Source organism: Elephantulus edwardii, unplaced genomic scaffold (assembly GCF_000299155.1).
Source record: "Elephantulus edwardii isolate Elephantulus edwardi_28Jun2011 unplaced genomic scaffold, EleEdw1.0 scaffold00346, whole genome shotgun sequence".
NCBI classification, from domain to species: domain Eukaryota; kingdom Metazoa; phylum Chordata; class Mammalia; order Macroscelidea; family Macroscelididae; genus Elephantulus; species Elephantulus edwardii.
In genome coordinates this window covers 1,192,689-1,217,225 of record NW_006400096.1, presented here as the reverse complement: position 1 = coordinate 1,217,225, position 24,537 = coordinate 1,192,689, and the positions used below count along the sequence as shown (strand labels likewise).

The 24,537-nt window shown below is 43.4% G+C and overlaps 1 protein-coding gene across 1 annotated transcript in view; it reads left to right on the top strand.

Annotated features, from left to right (window-relative positions):
* MYOCD (myocardin) overlaps positions 1-20,453 on the top strand; it is a 99,415-nt gene extending 78,962 nt beyond the window's left edge. Inside the window, exons 10-14 of the mRNA XM_006901808.1 lie at positions 6,380-7,321; positions 11,845-11,988; positions 15,039-15,167; positions 17,362-17,419; positions 19,882-20,453. Of these exons, the coding sequence (XP_006901870.1) occupies positions 6,380-7,321; positions 11,845-11,988; positions 15,039-15,167; positions 17,362-17,419; positions 19,882-20,453 (1,845 nt within the window). The remainder of the gene's footprint in view (positions 1-6,379; positions 7,322-11,844; positions 11,989-15,038; positions 15,168-17,361; positions 17,420-19,881) is intronic.
* Positions 20,454-24,537: the final 4,084 nt, after the last annotated feature.

The window sequence follows — 24,537 nt, the reverse complement described above, 5'->3', positions numbered from 1 at the left end:
TGTTGAGCTTGGTGATGGATAAGACTATTAGATATACCATGGACTGCTAGGAGAACAAACAAGTTCGTCCTGGAGAGGGTGAAGCCAGGCTTCTCCTTGGGGGCAAGAATTCTGAAGCTTCATCTGACATACTTTGGACATGTTGCAAGGTGGGATCAGTCCTTGGAGAGGGACATCATGCTTGGGTCATGCTTGGGAGGGTTGAGGGACAACGCAGGAGGGGAAGACCCTCTATGAGATGGATTGATTCAGTGACTGGGGTAATCAGGCTGGGTGTGTCAGAGGCGGTGCGTTTGGCACAGGACAGAGCAGGGTTTAGGGCTGTTGTGCATAGGGTCGCTATGAGTTGGAAACGACTCGACGGCACATAACAACAACAACAAAAACAACCTGTTTTCTGATTTCTAAGCACACTTAATACATTGAACTTCTTACTAATATGTCATTATTTGTGCTACATTTTTTTTTATTCCAAGGATGCTGTTGTGTGTGGACTTTGCTTACAGTATTTGGGACTTGCAGATGTTCAAATTTTTACTCAATGTTTTTATGACTATGCCCTTTGCTCCAAAAACCTTTTTTCCCCACATAATATCAGAAGAATATTTCATTATATTTTCACTGAGCCCTTTTATAAAATTTTGACATTTAGAGATTTAGCCTTTCCCATTTTAGTATTGAAAGTAATAAGCTTATATGAAAAATTGAGAAAATACTGATAAGGAAAGGAAGAGAGAAACGTTACACCATCCCTAGTAACATCAGCACCCACAGATAACCGTATAGCTATTTTAGCATATAACTAGATGTTTACGTAGATGAACATATGTTTCAGTATATATGCATGTATTTTTTTTTAAAAAAAGAACCAAACTTATCAAATTTCTTTTTACTTAGTAATATATCATGAAGAGCTCTGATGGCTTGGTAGTAAGGAGTTGGGCTCCAACCCAAAGGAACATGGTTTGAATGCATTAGCTGCGCCACAGGAGAAAGATGGACAATCTCCTCCCATGTAATTTATTGCCTCTCAAAACCTGCTGGAGGGTCAGCTCTAAGTCCCTTCCAACTTGATGGTGGTGGTGGTTGTTGTTGTTATGTGCCGTGGAGTCACTTGCAACTCATAGTGACCCTATGTACCACAGCCCTAAACCCTGCTCTGTCCTGTGCCAATCTCACTGCCTCTGACACACCCATCCTGATTACCCCAGTCACTGAATCAATCCACCTCACAGAGGGTCTTCCCCTCTTGCACCGTCCCTCCACCCTCTCAAGTATGATGTCCCTCTCCAAGGACCTGTACCTCCTTACAGTATGTCCTAAGTATGTCAGGCAAAGCCTCAAAATCCTTGTCTCCAAGGAGGAGCAGCCTGATTTAACCCTCTCCTGGATGAATCTGTTTGTTTACTTGGCAGTCCAGGGTACATTCAATACTCTTCTCCAGCACCACAGCTCAAAGGCATCAATTCTCCTTCTGTCCTTCTTAGTTTTTGTCCAACTCTCTGATGCATATAACAAGTGATTGCAAAGATCATGGCCTGTATTAGATGCACCTTAATCTCCAGAGTGACACCACTGCTCTTCAGTACTCCGGAGAGGTCCCTAATAGCAGACTTTCCCATCACAATACGTTTTTTATTTCCTGGCTACTGGTACCAAGAGTGTTGACCATGGAGCCAAGCCGACTAAAGTTGTTAACAATCTCAGTCTCTTCACCATCCATCCTGATGCTGCCAACTGGTCCAGTGGTAAGAATCTTTGTCTTCTTGACATTGAGTCTCAATCCATATTGAAAGCTGCAGTCCTTGATCCTCTGCAGCAAGCGTTTCAGGTCCTCCTCAGTTTCAGCAAGCAGTGTTGTGTCATCTGCATAACACAGATTGTTAATAGATTTTCTACCAATCCTGACGCCACACTTCTCCCCATAGAGCCCATCCTCTCGGATAATCTGTTCTGCATACAGGTTGAAAAGGTATGGAGATATGACACACCCCTGGCGTACACCTTTCCCAATTTTGAATCATGCAGTGTTTCCTTGGTCCAAGTATAGGTTTTGCATTAGCATGATCAAGTGTTCTAGGATTTCCATTCTTCTCAGAGTCAGCCACAGTTTGTTATGATCCACACAGTCAAACACCTTTGCATAATCAATGAAACACAGATAGACATTCTTCTGGTATTCTCTGCTTTCAGCCAAGAACCATCTAACATCAGCTACAATATCCCTAGGACCACAACCCCTTCTAAACCCAGCCTGAACTTCTGGCAGTTCTCCGCTGATGGGCTGTTCCAGTCGTTTTTGGATAATCTTCAGTAGAATCTTGCTTGCATTTGAAATCAATGATATTGTTCTGTAGTTTCCACACTCTGTTGGGTCACCCTCCTTTGGGATGGGAACAAATATAGATCTCTTCCAGTCAGTTGGCCTAGTAGTTTTCTCCAGATTTCTTGGCACAACTTGGTGAGCACATCCAGGGCAGCATCTGTTAGCTGAAAAACATCAATTGGTATACCATCTATTCCTGGGGCCTTATTTTTTTGCTATTTCCTTCAGAGCAGCTTGTACCTCTTCCTTCATCACCATAGGCTCTTGCTCATATGTTATTTAATTAAATTCTTCTGTGTCTGCCAATTCCTTTTGATACAGTGACTCAGTATACTCTTTCCATCTTCTTTTAATACTTCCTGGGTCATTTAATATTCTCCCTAAAGCATCCTTGATTATAGCAACTCGAGGTTTGAATTTGTTCTTCTGTTCCTTGAGCTTAAGAAATGCCGAACGAGTTCGGCCCTTTTCCAACTCCAGTTCCTTGCACATTTCATTGTAATATTTTGCTTTGTCATCCCGTGCTGCCCTTTGGAATTGTCTATTCAGCTCTTTAGTATCTTGAATTCTTCCTTGTGCTCTGGCTTCTCTGCGCTCCAGTGCAATCTTCAGAGTTTCTTCTGACATCCATTTTGGTCTTTTATTTTCTCTTCTGTCTTTGTAATGACTGTTTGCACTCTTCTTGGATGATACATTTGACATCCTCTCACAACTCATTAGGTCTTCACTCATTAGTGTTCAAGGCCTCAAACCTGTTCCTGAAATGGTTCTGAAATTCAGGTGGGATGAACTCAAAGTCATATTTTGGTTCCTGTGGATTTGGTTTAATTTTCCTCAGCTTCAGCTTGAATTTGCATATGAGTAGTTGGTGGTCTGTTCCACAATCACCTCCTGACCTAGTTTCCACAGCTTATAAGTACCTTTTATTATTCCCTATCGTCAAATGGTAAATATCATCATGTCTTGGAGGTGGTAAAACCAAGTTTCTTCTTGGAGGCAAGGATTTTGAAGCTCTACTCTACAAAATCCCTATACTCTTTTATATGTACAGAAATGATGGTAGTTACAGAACAGAGTTCTATACAGAAATTATGTTAGTCATAGGACAGAGTTTAAATCTTTTGTGCAAAACTTACTCTCAGTCGTATTCAACTTGATACTTAACCATTGCTAAGCTAAACTAGTGTTGTTATATCTGAAGGAGCACTCTTCCACTTTGTACATCACTCTTCGTCAATGTGCTGTATAAAATAGCCTGGGTTGCTGGGATGCTGAACTTTGTGCCATTGAAGTATCAAATACCAGCATGGCTTCCCAAAGTGAAGTGTTTGGTGGAGCTCTCAGATGTAAAACAGGTTTGGAAGCAGGAGCGGTATCCACTTCCTAAACCACATGCCTCTGGAAACTCTATGAACTTGGTGAAATAACGACAGTTATGGAAAGGCATTAGGGTTTTTGTTCATAGAGTCGCTATGAGTCATGCTTGACTCGACTGTAATCAACAACAACACAACATCTCACATTCTTTGGGCAAGTGGCCAGGAGGGACTGGTCCTTAGAGAAGGGCATCATGCTTGGAACAGTGGAGGGATGACACAGGAGAGAAAGACCCCAGATGAGAAGGATTAACACAGAAACTGGAGCAATGGGAGTAGGTGTGTTGGAGTCAGTGAGATTGGCTAAGGATAGGGAAAGGTTCAGAGCAGTTGTGATAGGATCACTGTGAGTCACAGGCGACTCAATGGCACATAAAAACAACAATTTCATCATTTGCATGCTCAATATCCTTTATTGAGTTGAGTCTATTGTGATTGACATTGAGTGACCCTATAGGACAGGCAGAACTGACCATGAGGTCTCCAAGGCCATGAATCTTTACAGAAGTTGACTGCCATCTCTCTGTCCCACAGAGTGACTGGCTGATTGAACTGTCAACCTTTGTGGCTAGCAGCTGAGTGTTTTAACCACTGTGCCACGAGGGTTCCTTTCACGTGCCTGCACTACCATTAATTTAACTATTTCTGTTGTTGTTGTTAAGTACCATCGAGTCGTAGGCAACTCATAGCGACTCTATGAACAAAAGTCCTCGACACTTGCGTGCATGACTTCCATCCTTTCTCCAGGTTCACAGGGTTTCCGGAGGCAAGCTAATTACGAAAGTGGATGCCACTCCTGTTTCCAAGCTTATTTCAACTGGGAGCGCCACCAAACACTGTCCACCATGGGTAACCGTTATCACATTTGACACATCAGTGTCACAGTGTTCAACTTCACAGAGACCACAGGTTACTTCTGTACAGCAAGTGGACACACCAGGGCTATACGACGTAGAAGACTGTTTACTTCCCTTATTTCTGTATATTCCTATTGCTTCCAGTTTTGAACCTTATAAAAAAATACAGGTATGAAATACAGAGACAAATCAATACAATAATAATAGCAACACTTTATATTGCACTAACTCTTTGCTAGACACTGTTCCAAAAGCTTTACAAATTTTAAGCCATTTTCATCCTCATAAAAACGTGTAAGTATTACAATTGAAGCATGCAGTGATAACTGAGCCAGTAAGAGACAGCGCCAAGATTCGAGCTGATGTTGTTAATCACCCACAATGTTAACTCCCAATAAATGACTGTTAGATATACAACCAATCATTCAGCTCAGAACATAAATATTAGTCTTTCAGAGCAGTGGTACATAGAGTTGCTATGAGTTGCAGGCAACTCGATGGCACATAACAACAACAATTTCATCATTTGCATGCTCAAACTTGCCCACTCCATTCTGATTGACAGTGACCCTATAGGACAGGGCTCTGCAGTGTTTCTCAATGTCATCCAGGGACCAGCAGCACTGGAAACTCAAAGGAATTTGTTAGCAGCGCCATTTCTGTCCCAACTTATACCTGATGTCAAATCAGAACTGACTCACAGCTGACCCTTCAGTGAGTTTCCAAGTCTGTGAATCGCCTGAGGAGAGACTGCCCATCATTCTCTTGGAGTACAACTGGTGGATTTGAACCACCATGGAGGCATGACCTTTGAGTTAGCCCCACAACTCCTTATGGAGCTCTTCGACCTAGAGAATGAGACACGTGGGTGAGCTCAGTACATCCATCTCCCAGCAATTCTTGTGCCTGGTCAGACTCCAAGACCAGTGGAGGAGAGGGTACGGAAAGGGCTCTTTTCTAAGTAGCCAGAAGACCAGAATCTCCACTCTGGGGATTATTGGTTGGAGATCTTATGTCTAAGCCTAGGTCTGTATCTGTTTTCTCATCTATAAACTGAAGGCAGGGATTTGAGATGGGAGCAGGAAGGCAATAGATGGCGTGGCTTCTAGTCTACCCAAACACTACATTTCTGTAATTCTGCCACATCTGAGGATGCCCTATGTCTGAATGCACTCAACAGCAACTAATAATAGCTTGGCTCTGGAGGAGTTAGTGGGTGATACACGTAAACCAGAGTGAAAGCTTGAAGGTTCAAATCCTCTCAGGGACACCTCGAAAGGCCTGGTTGTCTTCTTTGAAAACCCAGACATAGAAAACCCTTTGGAGCACAGATCTACTCTGACACACATGCATTGGCATAGACTCAACTCCAACTGAAAAAAGAAATTACGGAAGCAGAAGCATATTGTTGTTATGTGCCTTCGAGTTGCCTGCGACTCATCGTCACTCTGCACAATACTTCTGAATCCTCCTCTATCCTGGATCATCTCACTGTCTCCCACACACCTACCCTCATGACCCCAGTTACTGGGTCCAACCATCTCATCCAGTGTCTTCCTCTCCTGTGCTGCCCCTCCACCCTTTCAAGCGTGATGGCCTTCTCCAAGGACCAGTCACTCCTGGCAACATGCCCAAAGTGGAAACGTGATAAAGGTAAAGTTTAAAAGATAGAGTGGAAGCCAGGGAAGGAACTAGAAAGAATGGTTCAAAACTAAACTGTATAATGTAAGACTCTGTCATATTTTTATGCGAATTTAACAAGAGGGCATCCATTCTAAAAGAAGACATCTTGCACACTAACAATGCCCTGTTCCCTGCAGGTCTCAGAACTAAGACAGCAGCTTCGCATCCGAGGTTTGCCGGTGTCCGGCACCAAAACGGCCCTCATGGAACGGCTACGGCCCTTCCAGGACTGTTCTGGAAGCTCAGTGCCCAACTTCGGCGACATCACCACCGTCACCTTCCCCGTCACCCCCACCAGCACCCTGCCTCCCTACCAGTCGTCCCCGTCCACCAGCGCCCTGTCCAACGGCTTCTACCACTTCGGAAGCACCAGCTCCAGCCCCCCCATCTCGCCGGCCTCCTCGGACCTCTCGGTGGCAGGGTCCCTGCCGGACACCTTCAACGACGCGTCCCCCGCCTTCCCCCTGCGCGCGTCCCCGGCCCACGTGTGCGCAGAGGACAGCCTGCTGGGCGGCCTGGGCGGGGGCGCGCTGCCCCCCGAGCTGGACGGGCTGGACTCGGAGAAGGACAAGATGCTGGTGGAGAAGCAGAAGGTGATCAATGAGCTCACCTGGAAGCTGCAGCAGGAGCAGAGGCACGTGGAGGAGCTGCGGCTGCAGCTTCAGCAGCATAAGAGGAGCAACTGCCCGGACAGGAAGCCGCTGCCCTTCCTGGCCGCCCCCATCAAGCAGGAGGACGCCGTCTCCAGCTGCCCCTTTGCAGCCCAGCAGCCCGCGGGGAAAAGGCCTGGCAGCAGCCCCGAAGGCCCGGGGAGCGCGGGGGAAGCCCCACAGCGCCCCCCGCTGGGCAGCACGCACTGTGCCGCCGACGCCCCAGCTCAGACCAACTCACTGTCGTCCACGTTTCTCAGCCCGCAGTGCTCGCCCCAGCATTCCCCACTTGGGACCCTCAAAAGCCCACAGCACATCAGTTTGCCTCCGTCCCCCAACAACCACTACTTCCTGCCCTCGTCTTCTGGCGCTCAGGGCGAAGGGCCCGGTGTCGCCTCACCTGCGAGCAGCCAGGTGTGCTCAGCTCAGGTAAGAACTCGCCCTGCAGCCCACTGGATCCCTTCCCAGATATGATATGGCCAGTGCTGAAGAGATCAAGGGGGACATTTCAATGTGTAAGGCTCACCCGAAGGCCCGCAGCAGCACCCAGACACCACACACTCTGGCTTTCATAGTAGAACTGACTCCATTAACTGCCAAGCCGGGAGTTTGCAAATGTTTTCAGTAAACGAAGAGACAATATATGTGGCTTTCTGGGCCATATGGTCTCTATTACAACTACTCAACTCTGCTAAGCGGGTCATAAACAAAAATCATTAGTTGTGTCCTAATAAAGCTTTATTTACAAAATCAAATGGTGGGCCAGGTTTGGCTTCTGATTCACAGTTGGTGAACACTAAACACTAGTTGACATGAAGCCTTATAATAAAGACTTTAAAAGAACAGTTGTCCTCAGGTGAATTCCAATTCATGACAACTGTGTCTTTATCAGAGTAAAATTGTGCTACACTGGATTTTTAATGACTCTAGTGGCCTAGTGTCAAGAAGCCCCGTTGAAATTCTGAGAAGGCACATGGCTCAAGGCCAATAGCCTCTCACTCCATGGGAGAAGGATGGGCAATCTCTTCTCATGCTATTTACTGTTTCTGAAAACATGCCGAAGGGTCAACTATGGGTCATTTTCAACTCTATGGTACACAACAACAACAAGTTTTTAAATAAAAGCTTTTCTTCTAAGGCACCTCTGGGAAGAGTCAAGCTGGCAAACTTTCAGTTAGCCATGTGTGTCTGTATCCCTCAAGGACTCCAAATCTTGCCACAGGCCAAACCAATCAATGAAGCAGGTCAAGGGGGAAGTTTCCAGACCTGGCTGCCCCGTCAATGTTGTGAGATCCAAAGTGAAGTCAGTATTTACTGAGCACCTATTCTGAGCCAATCTCTGTTAATAGTCTTTAAACAAGCCCTCCAAAAAAAGTAATTATATGCTGTTTTAGGATGTGGAACAAGGGATGTTAGAATTTTGCAGCCTCAAATATAGTGGCCAGGGACATTGAAGTAACTCGGGAGGACATCCTACCAGTTACCAGTATCTGTAGTAAGCACATTTCAGGCAAAGGGAATGATGTATGCAAAGGCCCTGAGGTAGAGACATGTCAGGTATGTGTCAAAGGCCAAGAAGAACAATGTGGCTGCAGCACAATGAGACGAGAGTCATAGGAAATGGCTTCTAAAAATAGCTGTATAAAATTAGTAAATGCTTTTCTTTTGTCTGTATTGCTGGCGATTATTAGGAAAGTCTGCTTAAGGCTACTTAAGATAGAAAATTACCTAGCAAAGGGTTGTCTGAAGTCTGTGTTAATAGAAAGGGAATAGGAAGAAGCACAAGTAAATGGATCATCTCATGTGTGCCAAGCATTAATAAGCATGTATGTGAGTTTGTTGTTGTCATTGTAAACTGTTGAGTTAGAACCATTTCATAGCTGGCCCTCCAGCTGGTTTTCAGAGACAGTAAATCGCACATGAGAAGATTGCTTCTCTTTCTTCTTCAAAGTAGCTGGTGGATTTGATCCCTGTGCCTTTGGATTGGCAGTGCACATCCTTTCCACTAAGCCACCAGAACTCCCTTGTATTTGTGTAGTTGTATTTCATTGTCTCAACAAGCCTATGAGCTCCACTTTATCCTTTGTTGTCCATTAAGGAAATTGAGGCATGGAGAGGTTAAGCAAGTCGTCTGGGATCCTTCTGGAGTTAGCATGTGAACCAGAATTATCTGATTCCACAGGGTGCACATTTCCACACTGAATATTTTCATCCTGAGCGTATGAGGTGTGACTATTGAATTAATTTTACAAACCTACTGCATTCAAATGAATGGTGTCTGGAAGGTTCACTCTAGGAGGCATTAGGAATCAAATGGATTTTCATCCTCATTAACAAATGTTTATCAAGTACATGGTGTCCCAGGCAACAAAATTAAAAATAGCTCTTGAGACATAACTCTGGACCATAAGACATTTGAGTCTCCTAAGACTGACACTAACATGAGGCCTTAGTCTAGATACAATGAGTTAAGATTTTACAAAGTCCTGTGTAGACATAAATGATTATAGGCATAAAAAATATTTTCAAATATGAGATAAGGCCACTGTCTTAGCTTCCCAGTGCTGCTGTAATATAAATACCACAAGTAAGTAATTTAAAGAACAGAAATTTCTTTTTCCCACACTCCTGGAAGCTGAAAGTCTCCATCAGGATTGCAGCAGTATTGATTCTTTCATGGTCATTATGAAAAATTCACTGCTGTTAAATCATGTTCAATCTCTATGAGATTTCCAAGGGCATAAATCTTTATGGGAGGACACTCTATGATAGACTCTTCCTCTCATAGAGCAGCTGATGGATTAGAATGTTTCTTGGTTCCTTCGTGATCCTAACAGCATCCGTCTTCCCCAGGCTGTGTGCTTGTACCTAATCTGCTCTTCTTATAACTCAGAAATTATTAGAGGTAAAATCCATCCCTCGAGAATGTTGTTGTTGTTAGGTGTCATTGAATCGAGTATGACTCATAGCGACCCTATGAACAAGAGATCTGAACCCTGGTCTATATTACGCCATTCTCACACTTCCTGCGTGAGAGCCCATTGCAGCAGCCGCTGTGTCAATCACCTGGTTGAGGGTCTTCCTCTCCTTCGCTAACCCTTCACCCTTCCCAGCATCATGTCCCTTTCCAAGGAAGAGCCACTCCTAGCAACATGTCCAAAATATGTGAGGCAAAGCTTCATCGTTCTCGCCTCCAAAGAGCACTCTGGCTGCAGCCTCTCCAGGATATATCTGTTAATGTAATAAAAAAATTTCACCTCCCAGTAGGTTTCTATCTGCAGGTTGTAGAGGTTAAGATGTCAACACATACTCTAGAGGACTCATTCACTCCCCAGTGATGACTAATCAGTGTTTATGACATTAAATACTACACAAAGGAGATGGGGTGAGGGGCAGCCTATCAGGAAGGGCTAGAAAAGCCAAGGAATGTTTTGTGAAGGAGTCTGTGGATGGTACAAGTTAGGAAGCAAATAGCTAATAACCAAAGGGCTGCAGGTTTGAATCTTCCTACTGGTATCTTGGACAAAAGACCTGACTATCTACTTCTGAAGTAATACCATCATTTGGTATCTGCCCAGACACTCATAGACTCTGTGAATCATGATTCAGAATTAACTCTACAGTCACGGGTTTTAATCTTTTTTTTGTTTGAGTGACTGTTAACAGATCATACTGGGTTTTTTATATAACTACACGTAGATATTTTATAACATTAATTCCTTTTGTGTAGTACAATTATTTCCTTTGTCTAATCAGCTTTTGGAAACAGGAGTGGCATCCACGTCCTAAATTACAGGCCTCTAGAAACTCTATGAACTTTGATAAATGTCATAGTTGTAGGGGAGCTTCAGGCCTTTTGTTCATGGGGTTGCTCGCTATGAGTCGTGCTCGACTTGAAGGCAATCAGCAACAACACAACAATCAACTTTTGAGTGAAGTCTGTGGCCTAGTGGTAAGAAACTGCACTGCGATCCCAAAGGCATGCAGTTCGAATCTGTCAGCTGCTCCATGGGAGAAGGATGGACATTCTCCTTCCTTGAGATTTACTGTTTCTGAAAATCCACTGGAGGGTCAGCTATGGGTCGGTTCCACCTTGATAGTACCACCACAACCACATACATGGTGGCTTAGAAGGGAGGGAGTTGTGCTGTCAACCTAAAGGTGGTCAGTTCTAATCCATCAGTTGCTCTAAGGGAAAAAGAGAGGCAGTCTCCTCCCATGTGACTTTCAGTCTCTGCAAATGCACTGAGGATCAGCTTTGAATTGATTCAGACTTGACAGTGAAGGGAGAGACACTCAGCTCTTTACTGCATATTGCCTTTCCCTCAACATTTTATTAAAAAGGAGAGTGCAGGAAAAGGCTATCCCAGGAGGTGGGTGTCCTGGCGGAATAACAATAGATGGCAGAAAGCACAGGGCCTGTTGAAGAACTATCCATAGGGCTGATTTGTCTAGAATGAAAATTTCAGAGAGAGAAGTTTTGGAATTTTAAGTCGAGAGAAGGCCATCACCCCAAACTATGAAGCGCCTTGAGCTCTTACCCTGGTCAGTAGTGGGAACCCCATGCTGTGAATGTGTGGGAGCTTTTGAAAGATTTTATATAGGAGCAGGTACATGCAGAGCTGAGCCATATTTTTGGCAGATTCATCTAGCAGTAGAATCGAGGGAGGTTTAAGAAGATATTTGGGTGGTGCTATTTAGATGCTAACTCAAAGACTAATCCGTTCAGAAACACCAAGGAAGAAAGTCCTGGTGATTTATTTCCAAAAGATTAGCTCTTGAAAGCACCATGGAGCGCAGCTGTACTGTCACTGTAAGATGCCACAATTTGGGAGCCCCTCAGCCACACCCGGTTTGGTTTGGGAAGTGATAAACCCCTAGGATGGGGCTCAGGCCATTCTCAGGAGTGCTGCTGCTGGCGACGCAACTGAGCCGCATTTCCCTCTTTACAGAACTCAGGAGCACATGATGGCCATCCTCCAAACTTCTCCCCGCAGCCTCCCAGCCTCCACCCTCCTTTCCCTGGAGCCCAGGCAGACAGCAGTCATGGTGCTGGGAAGACCTCCTGCCCCCAAAGTCCAGGAGTCCAGCCAAAGGTAGGCACGTGGGGACAGACCTCAAACTTCATATTATGTTCATCTATTACCTGTGTGCCTCTTGTCCTCCAAAGCAATGAAGTTCAAAGGCAGAATTAGATTACATTTGAGGGAGAAATAAGTCCATTAGAAATGCATTAGGGGGCTCTGATGGGGGGGCCTAGTGAGTAGAGTTGTGCTGCCAATTCAAAGGCAGACAGAATCTGCCGGCTGTTTTGCAGGGAAAAGATGGGCAATCTCCTCCTGTGTAATTTGTTACCGCTAAAACTCCAATGGGAGTCAGCTATGAGTTGATTCTGACTCAATGGTAATGAGAGAAATGGATTAAAATGGGGGGGGGGATAAGTTGGAAGATAATATAAGGAGCAATTTCTTGAGATCATCTCAAAAATCACATGACCATTTTTCTTGACAGCTGCTCTGGCAGCTCTTGATTGTGGAGCCAAGTAAAATTAAATCCTTGACAACTTCAGTATCAGTCTTTTTTCCATTAATCAAAGTGTTACCTATTGATCCATTGGTGAGAATTTTTGTTTTCTTGATATTGAGATGTAATCCATAGCAAAGGCTGTATTCTTTGATCTTCTCCAGAAAGAGGTGCAAGCCTTCCTCAGTTTAAAAAGATAAGTCACGTTGAGAAAAACTGTCAAAGACCTCTATATAATTACTAAAGAGCAAGGATATTCATTTAAAGGCTAAGGTGTGCCTGATCCAAGCCATAATATTTTCCATAGCTTCCTATGCATCTGAAAGTTGGAAAATAAATAAGACCATAGAAAAATCAATGCCTTTGAACTGTGGTGTTGGCAAAGAGTATTGAATGTACATTTGTGCCCAGTGGAAATGAACTGATTTAGAAAGGAAAATAAAAGAGTATTGAGTTTACTATGGACGACCAACAGAACTAACAAATGTATCTTGAAGGAAGAACACCTGGGTGCTCCTTAGAGGCAAGCATAGTGAAACTTCATGTAATATATGTAAGCACGTTCTCAGGAGGTGTCAGTCCTTAGACAAAGACATCATACTGGGAAGGGTAGTGAGTCAGCAAAGGAGAGGAAGACCTTCAACAGGATGGATTGATATAGTGACTTTCACAATGGACTTGAACATATCAGAGATCATGACAGTACAGGATAGGGCAGAGTTCCAACCTACTATTTACAGGGTTGCTGTGAATTGTAGTTGACTCACGAACTCCTAACAAACAATAGCAGCCTGGCATGATACGTTTGTCAAATGAAACAATGGCGTTTCAATGGCTCATCTTCCATGTGAGAGACTTGGTCAATACCAAGTTCATGGTGGCACTGGACACAGTGGAATCAAATGCTTCTTGGTCCTGCACTGCCCTTCTGATCTGTTGCAGACTGGACTGATGTGATCCATTGGACTTTCACTGCCTGATTTTTGGACAGATGGCCAGGACTTTCTTCCTAATTCATCTTTGCCGAGAAACTCGGTGAAAACTCCAGCACTGTAGCAACACACAAGCCTCCACTGACAGATGGGTGGTGGCTGCATGTGAAATGCATTTGCAGCTCAGGAATGGCACCCAAGTCTTCCGCTCGGGAGGTGAGGATCCTGCCACTGAACCGCTGTGCCTCTTCCATAGGAGTGAGATCTTGAAAAGGCTGGACTCTCCCGTCAGAGAACATGCTCAGGACAAGGAAAGTGTGTACAGGAAGAGGAACCCCAGCAATGTCTCCCACTCTCCCACTCTGTGCAAACGTACACAGTTTGGAATGGAAGTACCTGGAAGATAAAATACTCTGGAATTTTCCAGATTGACATATGTCTTCGTATTTGGCCCTTTGTGTTTTATTTTATCTTCTCATCTTGCTCTTCTGACAGAATACAAGGTATTATAAAAGATAAATGTGGGGAGCTCTTGTGGCCTAGTGGTAAGAAGCTTCACTGCAATCTCAAAGGACACAGTTATCCACCAGCTGCTCTGTGGGAGAAGGATGGACAATCTCCTCCTGTGTGATTACCTGCCTCTGAAAACCCACTGGAGGGTCAGCTATGGGTCAGTTCCAACTCGACAGATGCCCAGCAAGAAAAGATAAATGAATCTGTGAGGTGCAAACTCTAATGTGTCCAGTAATTGAAGAGTAATTTTGTTGTTGTTGGATTGGAGGGAGACTCATCAGAAACCTGTGTTATGCAGATGACACAACCTTGTTGAAAGTGAGGAGGATTTGAAGCACTTATTGCAGAAGATCAAGGAATGCAGCCTTCAGAATGGATTGCATCTCAATGTCAAGAAAACAAAGATTCTTAACTCTGGACCAGTAAGTCAGCGCCATGATGGATAGAGAGGAGATTGAAACTGTCAACAGCTTCATCTTGCTTGGTCCACAATTAACACCCTTGGTACCAGCAATCAGGAAATAAAGAGACACATTGCACTAGGAAAATCTGCAGTTAGGGACCTCTCCAATTTATTGAGGAGCAAGGATGTTAGTTTGAGGACCAAGATGCATCTGATTCAGACCATGGTCTTTCCAATTACTTGTTATGCATCTGAGCGCTGGATAATGAATAAGGATGACAGAAGAAGAATTGATATCTTTGAGCAATGGTGGTGGAGAAGAGCACTGAACATCCTATGAATGGCCAAGAGAACAAATAGATATGTCTTCTCAGAGAGGGTGCAGCAAGAGGACTCTTTGGAGGGAAGAATGTTGAGGCTTCACCTCACATACTTTGGCCATGTTTCTAAGGGGAGGCTATACCTTGGAGGGGGACATGATGCTGGGAAGAGGGGAGGGTCAGCAAAGGAGAGGAAGACCCTCAACCAGGTGGATTGACACGGTGACAGCTGTAATGGGCTCTTGTGTGTCAGGAAGTATGAGGATAGCGCAGGATAGAACAGGGTTCAGATCTTTTGTTCATGGGGTTGCCATGCGCCATTCTCAACTTGATACACCACCAAAAACAACAAATGAACTTTTCCAGAATTTTGCCTCTAGTTTCTAAAACAGAAGCAGCACCACTTCTGACCCATGAATAATTGATTGTTTTTGTCTGTATGTTCCCACACACAGATGGCTGGTTTACACGCTTCTGATAAGACGGGACCAAAGTTTTCAGTTCCATCCCCAACTTTTTCTACGTCCAGCTCAGCAGTTTCGGAGATAACACAGCCTCCATCCTATGAGGATGCTGTGAAGCAGGTAACCGCATGGTGTGATCGTTATGCCATCAGCTAACACAAAAACAATGGCTTTACAGTGGTGTTTGATTTCGTGCAGTCTGTAACTTTTGTTGTTGTTGTTGTTGTTATGCGCTATCGAGTCGCCTGTGACTCAAAGTGACCCCAATGTACAACAGCTCTGAGACAGTCTCGTGTTCTCTGACACACGAACCCCTATTACACGAGTTACTGTATCAATCCATCTCATTGAGAGTCTTCCTCTCCTGTGCTGCCCCTCGACCCTTCTATGCGTGATTTCTTTTCCTAGGACTGATCCTCCCGGCAACATGCCCAAACTTATCAGATAATTCTGTATATGCAGTCTTCTTGCTTACCCTAGAAAAGAACATACATCTCAGTTGTTAAACGTTGGAATGCTGTGGTTCAAAAGCAGCCTACACTTGGGCTTCATTTAGCTTAATTAGGAGAGTATTTTATGAAAAAAGTACTGCCATCACCAGCTGCCACTGAGTTGATTCTGACGCATGGACATTTCCTGTGTGCCAGTATAGAACTGTACCATGTTGTTTTCAAAGGCTGTCATTTTGCAATTGAATTGCCAGGCTTTTCTTTCAAAGCGCCTCTGAGTGGGTACAAACCACCAAATTTCCTGTCCAAAGCAGAGCTTATTAACTGCACTGCCCTTGGAAAATGTGGGCTTTCATATTTATGAAATTAGGAGACCTAGCAACACTGGAAAGAGCTCTGGTAGGTTAATGGTAAGGAGTTAACTGCTGACCCAAAGGCACACAGTTCGAATCCACCAACTGCTCTGTGGGAAAAAGAGGGGCAATCTCCTTCTGTGCGATTTGCACCCCCTGAAAACCTGAGAGAGGATCAGCTATAAGTTGGTTCCAACCTGATGACACATAACAACTTAAAAAAGGAGCATTGTTGTTGTTATTGTGTACGGTCGAACCAGAACTGACCCGTAGGTTTTCAGAGGCAATAAATCACACAGGAGAATAATATTATCCTTTTTTCTCCCATAAAGTATCTAGTAGATTCAAACTGTTATAACTTTGCATTGTCAGCACAGTTCCTTACCACTAAGCTACCTCGTTTCTGCTAATTGTCTGAAGCAGAATGTCTGCTGATTCTTTGAGCTAGAGATGTGCTCTGCAGCCCCCTCGTTCCTACTCTAGACTTGGCCCATTGACATACCTGCCCTGTCCTTTAGACATCGGTTGCCTTCTGAACTGCAACTGACTCAGTCTGTGAGCTGTGTTCTGATTAATGGTAATTGTCCAAGTCTGTCCTTATGGAGACTGCACTCTGGGGAGTGTAATCGAGACATGCCTTTCTTCTACCCATTCCCTTTCCCTGGTATAAAAAAATCCTTCACTATTTTTAAAGAAAAAGAAAGGGGTTGATAAAGTGGGCTTCTATAAATGGGCTCTACTTAGCAAGTCCATTGAGCCAGGAGGAAGTAGAAGGGGGAGGGAGGTGGGTGGAGAAGTGTGGCTGTGCTCTAAGAGCATCAAGGCTCCACTGCCATTGTGAAGGAGGACTCGAGGAGGAAGATAGGAAACAAGTGTCTGGGCCACATCCACAGCCACCAAAGAGGCAGGCAGAATCCAAGCCCTTGCTAGATGCCACCAAGTCAGCCCCCAACTCCTGATCACCCCATCCATCCATAACGGGAGCAGACCATTGAGGTCGAGTGTTCATTGGCTGGTTTCTTTTTCTGTTTGAAATCCAATTGCTAGGCCTTTCTTTTTTTTATTTTATTTGTGTGTGTGTGTGTGTGCATGTACCATCAAATCAGATCTGACTGGGACAGGAGGAGATTGTCCCTCCTTCTCCAGGAGAGCATCTGGTGGATTCGAACCACAAAACTCTGGGATTGCAGTTAGGCCTTTCTTTCTAATCATAGTCTGTAAGCACCACTGAATCCTTCCTCCTTGTGTGTTAAGACTCCTGCTCCTTGCCTGGAAATCTCTCAAGTATCTGAACTGATTCTGAGCCACTTTGTGCAGGAAAGCATTTTGCATGCATTCCCCCTTCTCTTGCTAGAGTAGATTACTCCACTCAGTTGTTTTTATCTGATTAGTGGTCCTACTAAAAGTCAGTCCAATGGAGTTCAAAACCTATCGGTGCTACTTTGATACCTTACAGAAGAAGTCATCACTCTCTGACATCAATCTCTGCTCTCCTTTTGTTTTTTTCTACAGCAGATGACTCGGAGTCAGCAGATGGACGAGCTATTGGATGTCCTCATTGAAAGTGGAGGTAAGGCAGTCCGCTTCTTATCCACCAGCCTACTCTGTACCTTTAAGAGGTGAACACTTGAGAACCTGTCACCCAAAATGCTTCCTCTTGCTACAGCATTCCTCTTTGCTGTGACAATCACAATGCCCCTGTCTCCTAATTAAGATAAGAAGATAATGCAGATAGTAAAAGCTTTGTGCTACCTACTTAAAATGAATTGCAATCCATTATTGCCCCTAAATGTCACTCAAAAATGATAAACATACTCTTTTTGCTTCCTATTAAGTAATTTTTCTGTTGGGTTTTTTTTTTTTATTATGAAGAGTGTACCTGGAGTTTAAAACCACACAAACGAATGTTAGCGTTTAGAAAGAACATGCAGATAAAAAGAAATCAGGGCCAAATTTTTAAGCAATAACTTTTATAAGTTTAGTGAAGGAGGCAGCAAACAACTCAGATAAAGAGGGTGAGGTGTTAGATTGCTGCACAAATAGAGACCCAGCTTTATGGAGTTTCTGGGTGATGCAAATGGTTAAAACACTAGCTAATAGAAAAGCTGGAGGTTTGAGTCCACCTAGAAACGCTTTGGAAGAAAGACCTAACTTCTCAAAACTCAGCCATTCAAAACCTTGTGGAGCATAGTTCTACTGTAACACCAAGAGTTGTATGAATTGATGTTGCCTTGATGGAAACTATTTGGTAGGAGAAAAACTCAGTTAAATTGTAGTGAGAAAGGGTAAGAAAAAGATTAGCACAGTGTAAGGAAGTTTTCAAGTTTTGTGATGGAAAAATGGTAATTCCTATCAGATGCCCTTGTTTTCTTTGAGATTATATTACAGCTTCTTGCCACTAGGCCACCAGAGTTATATATTGCCCTTTTTTATTTCATGATGTCTATGACAAAGTTTGCATGAGTCAGGATACAGGAAGGTAATGTACAAGATGAATGATAAGAAACACAATTAGGAATCAAGTATCAACAATTATGAGGTATCATCTCACCTCAGTAACAATGCAAAGTTCAGCAGAGCAACAAACAACAAATGTGGCTGAGGTTATAGAGAGATTGGAACCCTTATGCACTGCTGGTGGGAGTGTAAAACTGCAGCCACTATGAAAGGCAGTATGAGGCTTTCTCAAAAAATTGGAAATAGAAATACCATTTGACCCAGCAATTCCACTACCAGGAATATACTCTAAAGAAACCAAAGCTGCCACCCAAACAGATAAATGCACACCCATGTTTATTGCAGTATTATTCACGCTAGCAAAGAGATGGAAGCAATGCAAGTGCCCATCAACAAATGAATAGATAGAAAAGATGTGGTATATTTACATAATAGAATACTGCACAGCACTGAAAAGCAAGGAATTCATAAAATATTACACATCATGGCTGACCCTTGAGGATATTATGCTGAGTGAAAAAACCTCAGTCACAAAAGAACAAATACTGCATAACATTACTGTTAAAAAATAAGATTGCCATCGGGGCTGGGGGGAAACTGAGAAAAGAGGGGATAAATAATGAACACTGCATTGGAACAGATGAAGGAAAAAACTATTTAAGAGGAATATATGACTAGGCATTATATGTATGACAATAGCCCTGAATTACAAAGAGGACTGGGGAGATGGGGGGGAAGGGAGATAATTGTGCAATAATGAATAAATATCATTAAAACAAAAAAAAAAGGTAAACTGGGGCAGGGGGAGCGAGGGAGGGCGGGCAAAATGTGCAACAATGTTTCTGGAAACTTTCATTAAAATAGATTAAAATAAAAAATTTCACTAAAAAGAAAAGAATTATCAGTGAGTTTTCTAGAAAAACATAATAGGATTGGAGCTCATTAATTTAGATCAAAACTAATTGACATCATTGGGCAATTATTTTCTTGTACTGTCCAGCTGGCCTAGGGCACACTCAGAGAAAGCAGATGGGGTATGGTCAAAGAACTATTGGTGAAAGGAACAAGGGTAAGGGGAATTGTGGGTATTTATAAGAAACAGAATTAAGATAATGCCAAGGTGTGATCCAGAGGTGGGTAGGTGAGCAGAGAGAGGCAGGGGTGGAGAGGGTGGCAGGAGCCTGAAAACAGATGAAGAGTATGTGAAGGAGGCCACATAAGGGCCGTCAGAAAGGGGCAAAGGAAAAAGAGCAAGCCCATTGTAGCCCTGAAGTTTGCAGGCCTCCCATGAAAGTGTAACAGAGAATACAGGGTACTCAGCAGATTAAAGTATCCTCCAAAGTCCAAAATATCCAAGAGAATTTCCAGAAGGAAAAGTCTTTTGGAAAAACGAAGGAAAGAATTGAGGCTCCATGGGCAGTTTGGGAACAAAACTCTGGATAATGGCAGCATGACCACAGAAGTGTAACTACTTCCTGCCCTTAGAAGAATAAATTCATTCTTCCAAAGAGACGCAATGTGACTCATGTGGTATTTGATCTGATCTCACACTTGTCTTTGGATTTTTCCTAACAGAAATGCCTGCTGATGCTAGAGGAGATCATTCCTGTCTTCAGAAAGTCCCAAAGATACCTGGGCCCTCCCGGAGCCCCAGTGCTGCCCTCCCCAAGCCTCCAGCTTCCTTTGAACAAGTTTCGACAAGTGGCCAGCTCTCTTTTGATCACTATGCTACAGAAAATGATGAGCACCTTGAAGTCTTACTGAATTCCCAGAGCCCCTTAGGAAAGGTGAGCGATGTCGCCCTCCTAAGACTTGGCAGTGAGGAGCCTCAGTTTGATGGGATCATGGATGGATTCTCTGGGAAGACTGCAGAAGACCTCTTCAATGCACATGAGATCCTGCCAGGCCCCCTCTCCCCTATGCAGACTCAGTTTTCACCCTCTTCTGTGGACAGCAACGGGCTACCATTGAGCTTCACTGAATCTCCTTGGGAGACCATGGAGTGGCTGGACCTGACGCCTCCCAGCTCCACGTCCGGCTTTGGCTCACTTGCCACCAGCGGCCCCAGCATCTTTAACATTGATTTCTTGGATGTCACAGATCTCAATTTGAATTCCCCCATGGACCTTCATTTACAACAGTGGTAGAACACTACTAGAACAGTGTCAGGAGGACCAACAGGAATTCCATGGGGGAACCCATACAACCATGGATATATGGATTCTTTCATTATCAAAATGAGAGAGAAAGAGAGAGAGAAGGGAATTAAAAATAAGCCAATAGACACTTCTGTGACAATCAACAAGAACAAATAGGATATCTATTTTGTTGTGGTTAGTTGCTGTCTAGTTGATATATCTATCTATCAGTGACTGAATTCAGTGACTGATAATAATTTCAGCAATTCATTGAAAAATGTGTTTTATCAGACTAAGAATGCCAAAAATAGCTTCCACTGCCTTCTAAAATACTGGTAGTTCTTCTGACCCATAATTTTTCTCAGGCATTGCTGGGACACAATCTCACACTATATACTGTTCTCATGGAAACAACTAGACACACTGCAGTAAGAAAATGTCAATTCCTTTGAGAGTATAGAAATTGTCCATTCAAGAAAGGTTATCAAATATATGTCCTTGATGTAGGCTGCTCCTCTTCCTCTCTATTATCAGTCTCAAAATGGAAGCCACACATAGCTTCAATAAGGGAATTCTTGACGTAGATGAGGACAGAACCAGCTCATTCCTGGAAAAGCAAAATCCTTAAAGCACAAATCTATCCACTGAAGTGGTCCCAGTCCTGTTTCTAGGACACTGTGTTTGCTGATAACAGCCAAACAAATCCTAGGAAAAAACTTCCTTCTTTGTGGAAAAACTTTCTCCTTTCTCAATCCATAGGATTCTTCCTGCTATCTCTAAGGTGCTAAACACAGTGGAACAAGGAAAACCCCTAAGCATGGGATACTCCTGCCATTAAAAGAGATGCTTTGGGGTTCTCTTCACAACTTCTAATTCCAAAGACTACCACATAGGCAAACCTGAAGTATATCTCTGGACCTTAGAAGCCATGTCAGGGAAAATTCAGACAAGAGGAGAGCATAGTTTTATATATCATGGGAATAAATACCATGGACTACTGTAGTGGGACTTTTATTTAGAGGTCCAACTTCCTTTTCTGGTTTCCCACACTACTTGTCTTTCAAGATATCATTCCTCTCTTGCTCTTTGTTTTTCTTTTTCTGCCCCAACATTGGTAGGGGTTCTAACAAGCTGGTGTACAATCTGGGGGTCAGGGGGAGGGGGCATCATTTTCTAAAGTATTAAAATCTAGGTTCTCCTGGATTTCTCAATCTCCATATGCATCATTGGCTACAAAATGCAGTCACAGGAATTTCCTTAAGAAGAAATTCTGGGGACTTGGCCATGAGTTGCAAAGCACATTCCACCTTCATTTGCTGTGTAGCAATGATTGATTTGTGATACTCTGGGGGAAATTGGAAATCAATATATCATAAAAATAAACATGGGTGATATTTATGGGAGAGAGTATTTCAGGTCTTGGTTTCTGCAAGAAAACACAATTGCACACTGAAAACAATGGAAAGACGAGAGACGGTGGTCTTACATGCTTCCCTCAACCCCTCCCAGGCCTTGCCTAGGAACTGAGAGAGGCAAATAGTACCACTGTCTCTTGAGGCTCACGGTAGCTCGAATCACCGTCTTAGAGTGTTGCATGCTGTAGAAAGTAGCTGTTGTTTGGTTTCTATTTTTTTTTTTATTTAAATCACTAAGGCACTGTTTTTCCTCTTTTGTAAAAAGAAAATGTTGTTCACTGTGCACTTATAGAAAAAGGTAATCATAAACGTTGTGATTTTAGAAGTTCTCCTTGTTTGATAAACCAAAGATTTAGAAGCCATTCCATTGTTCACTTGTAAATGTGTGTGACCACAGTATGTTTTTGATGACTGCTACTCTGAAAGCTGCCAGTTCTTACTTTAGCGGTATAAAAGTACACACCCATGTATTTGCAAGTAAGTGTGTGTGTGTGTGTGTGTGTGTGTCCCCAAAGAGCAGTTTTACAGGGTCATACACCAAAAGCCTTTAACCCTCTATCTGCTGTGAAATTCTCCCTGGCCTTTCTCACGAAGAATTCCTGATTAATCAACTAGACTACACATAGCCTCTCAGTGTATGACTAACGGCTCCAATACAATGACTCACAGCCACTTGCTTACCATGAACAAGCTCATCTCGGCAATGAATATGGATGTGAAAAGACAGAACGCCTTCACCGGTAGGAGCTGGAAATGGTAACACATCTTAAAGGAACATGAAAATCATTTTACATTCCCTGACCGCACTATGCCTTGAAAAATCCACACAGTCAATTTTCCTTCCCACCCACCTCCACCACCTCATTTTACTCTTAAGTCTGTCATCAGAACTAAATACCTGCACATAAAAGGTACTAATCTTTTCTTTGAGCATGAACCTAATGGGAAAGAAAGTCTATTAACACATTCCCTTCATTTGTTCATTCCCTAAATGTTGACAAAGGCAGTTGGCCTTTTCCATTTCCACTTGCTATATTTTGCTATTGGTTGGTGTTGGGTTTTTTCTTTATTTCCTTTGGAAACCAGATGCACACACTGTCCCTCTTCTGGTCTCTGGTCTTAGTGTTTGGGTTTTGGCTCCCTTTTGGACATTTCTACCTGAAACAAGCCCTGGATAAGGGATTGCGGTACTTTGCAATCCCGTACATTTTCAGGGTAGCTCTTTAGGTGATTACCTGAGATTTACATACAGATTTCATAGTGGGTTTGGTCAAAGCATGAAGATAAGATGGCTACTACAAAGCCGATACAGTTAACACATTGGAAACGTCTATATCATTAAAAGAAAACTTCATTACTATCAAGTAGGAACGAACCCATAGCTGACCCTCCAGCAGGTTTTCAGAGGCAGTTAATCACGTGGGAGAAGACTTTTACTCACTTGTTGCCATGGCTTAGTCATTCTATTTCTTCATAGCTCCAAAGTGGGACTCTTGAGAGAGAAAACAGGATAACTGGGAGAAAATTGGCAGAGTTAACTGCTCCCAGGGAAGCAGATGATCTGTCAGTTAATTAACCTCTTACTGGGAGTGTCTCTTGAACTCATAGTTGTATTCTCTTTTATGGTGTCAATTTGGACAGGATTGGTAAATACACAGAGCCTTATAATGGCAGCCACGGTCAAGTTTCTTAATACTCTTAGAGCCTGCAGATGACCATGTTCCTTCTTCCCAACACTCCCAGGACTCACAAGGTGACCCTGACGTGCAGAAACTGGCAGTCACGTGACTGGGCTTATCCCATGGAGCCAGGAAACCCATTAGTGAGATGGTACACAGTCTATCACAAGAGAGCAAGAGACAAGCAGGAGGAGGCAGGGAGGCAGAAAGGGGCACACTTCATGATCTACCAAGTTCTATTTTTGCCTAAGACATTGCATTATGGAAATGGAACCACCACTTATTAGATAGGAAGTCGCTCTTAACAATGTCCTGATTATCCTGCTAAATGAGGACCCCAAGGGAGCCTCTGTGTCTAGTTAAAAAGTCTGGGAACTCAGAGCCTTTTCCCTTCCAAATAATCAGCAAAACCTATTCCAACCACTCAAGGCATTCTTTTTTTAAAAAATTGTTTGCTTTTAACATGATCAGTTCTCCTAGAAACCGTTTCTGGTCTAGCCGCAAACACACAGATTCACTCATTCAGCTGACAGCGATTTGGCGCTTACAGCGGAAGATGGAGCTGGATTGGACAAAGGTTCAATAGTGTATCCATAGAATCACGACAAGACAGACGTCAGCAGTACCTAAAACGTGTGTTAAAGCACATAAGCCTTCAGATACTCAAGCCACACTGGCCCAGTTGTCTCAATAATTGACCAGACTTTGAATGTTTGATTAGTTGCAATTTCTATGCCTACGAATACGGGGAAGCACCCTACAAGCCTGAAGTTCTTATGCTTTTATCAAAGAGGTTTTTTCCAGAAGGGAGAGTACAAGGCCTCAGCTATTTCCCATGTGCTTCCCTTGGCACTTTCTACAGTAATACAGTGGCAGTGAGTCATTTGGCCATCTTTTCATGTTTTCCACTCTGAAAACATGAGTGTGGATTTTAGAGAGTCTCTTTTTACTGCCAGATACAGAAGTCTCACTTATGGAGTGAAGGATACACTTTTGGTT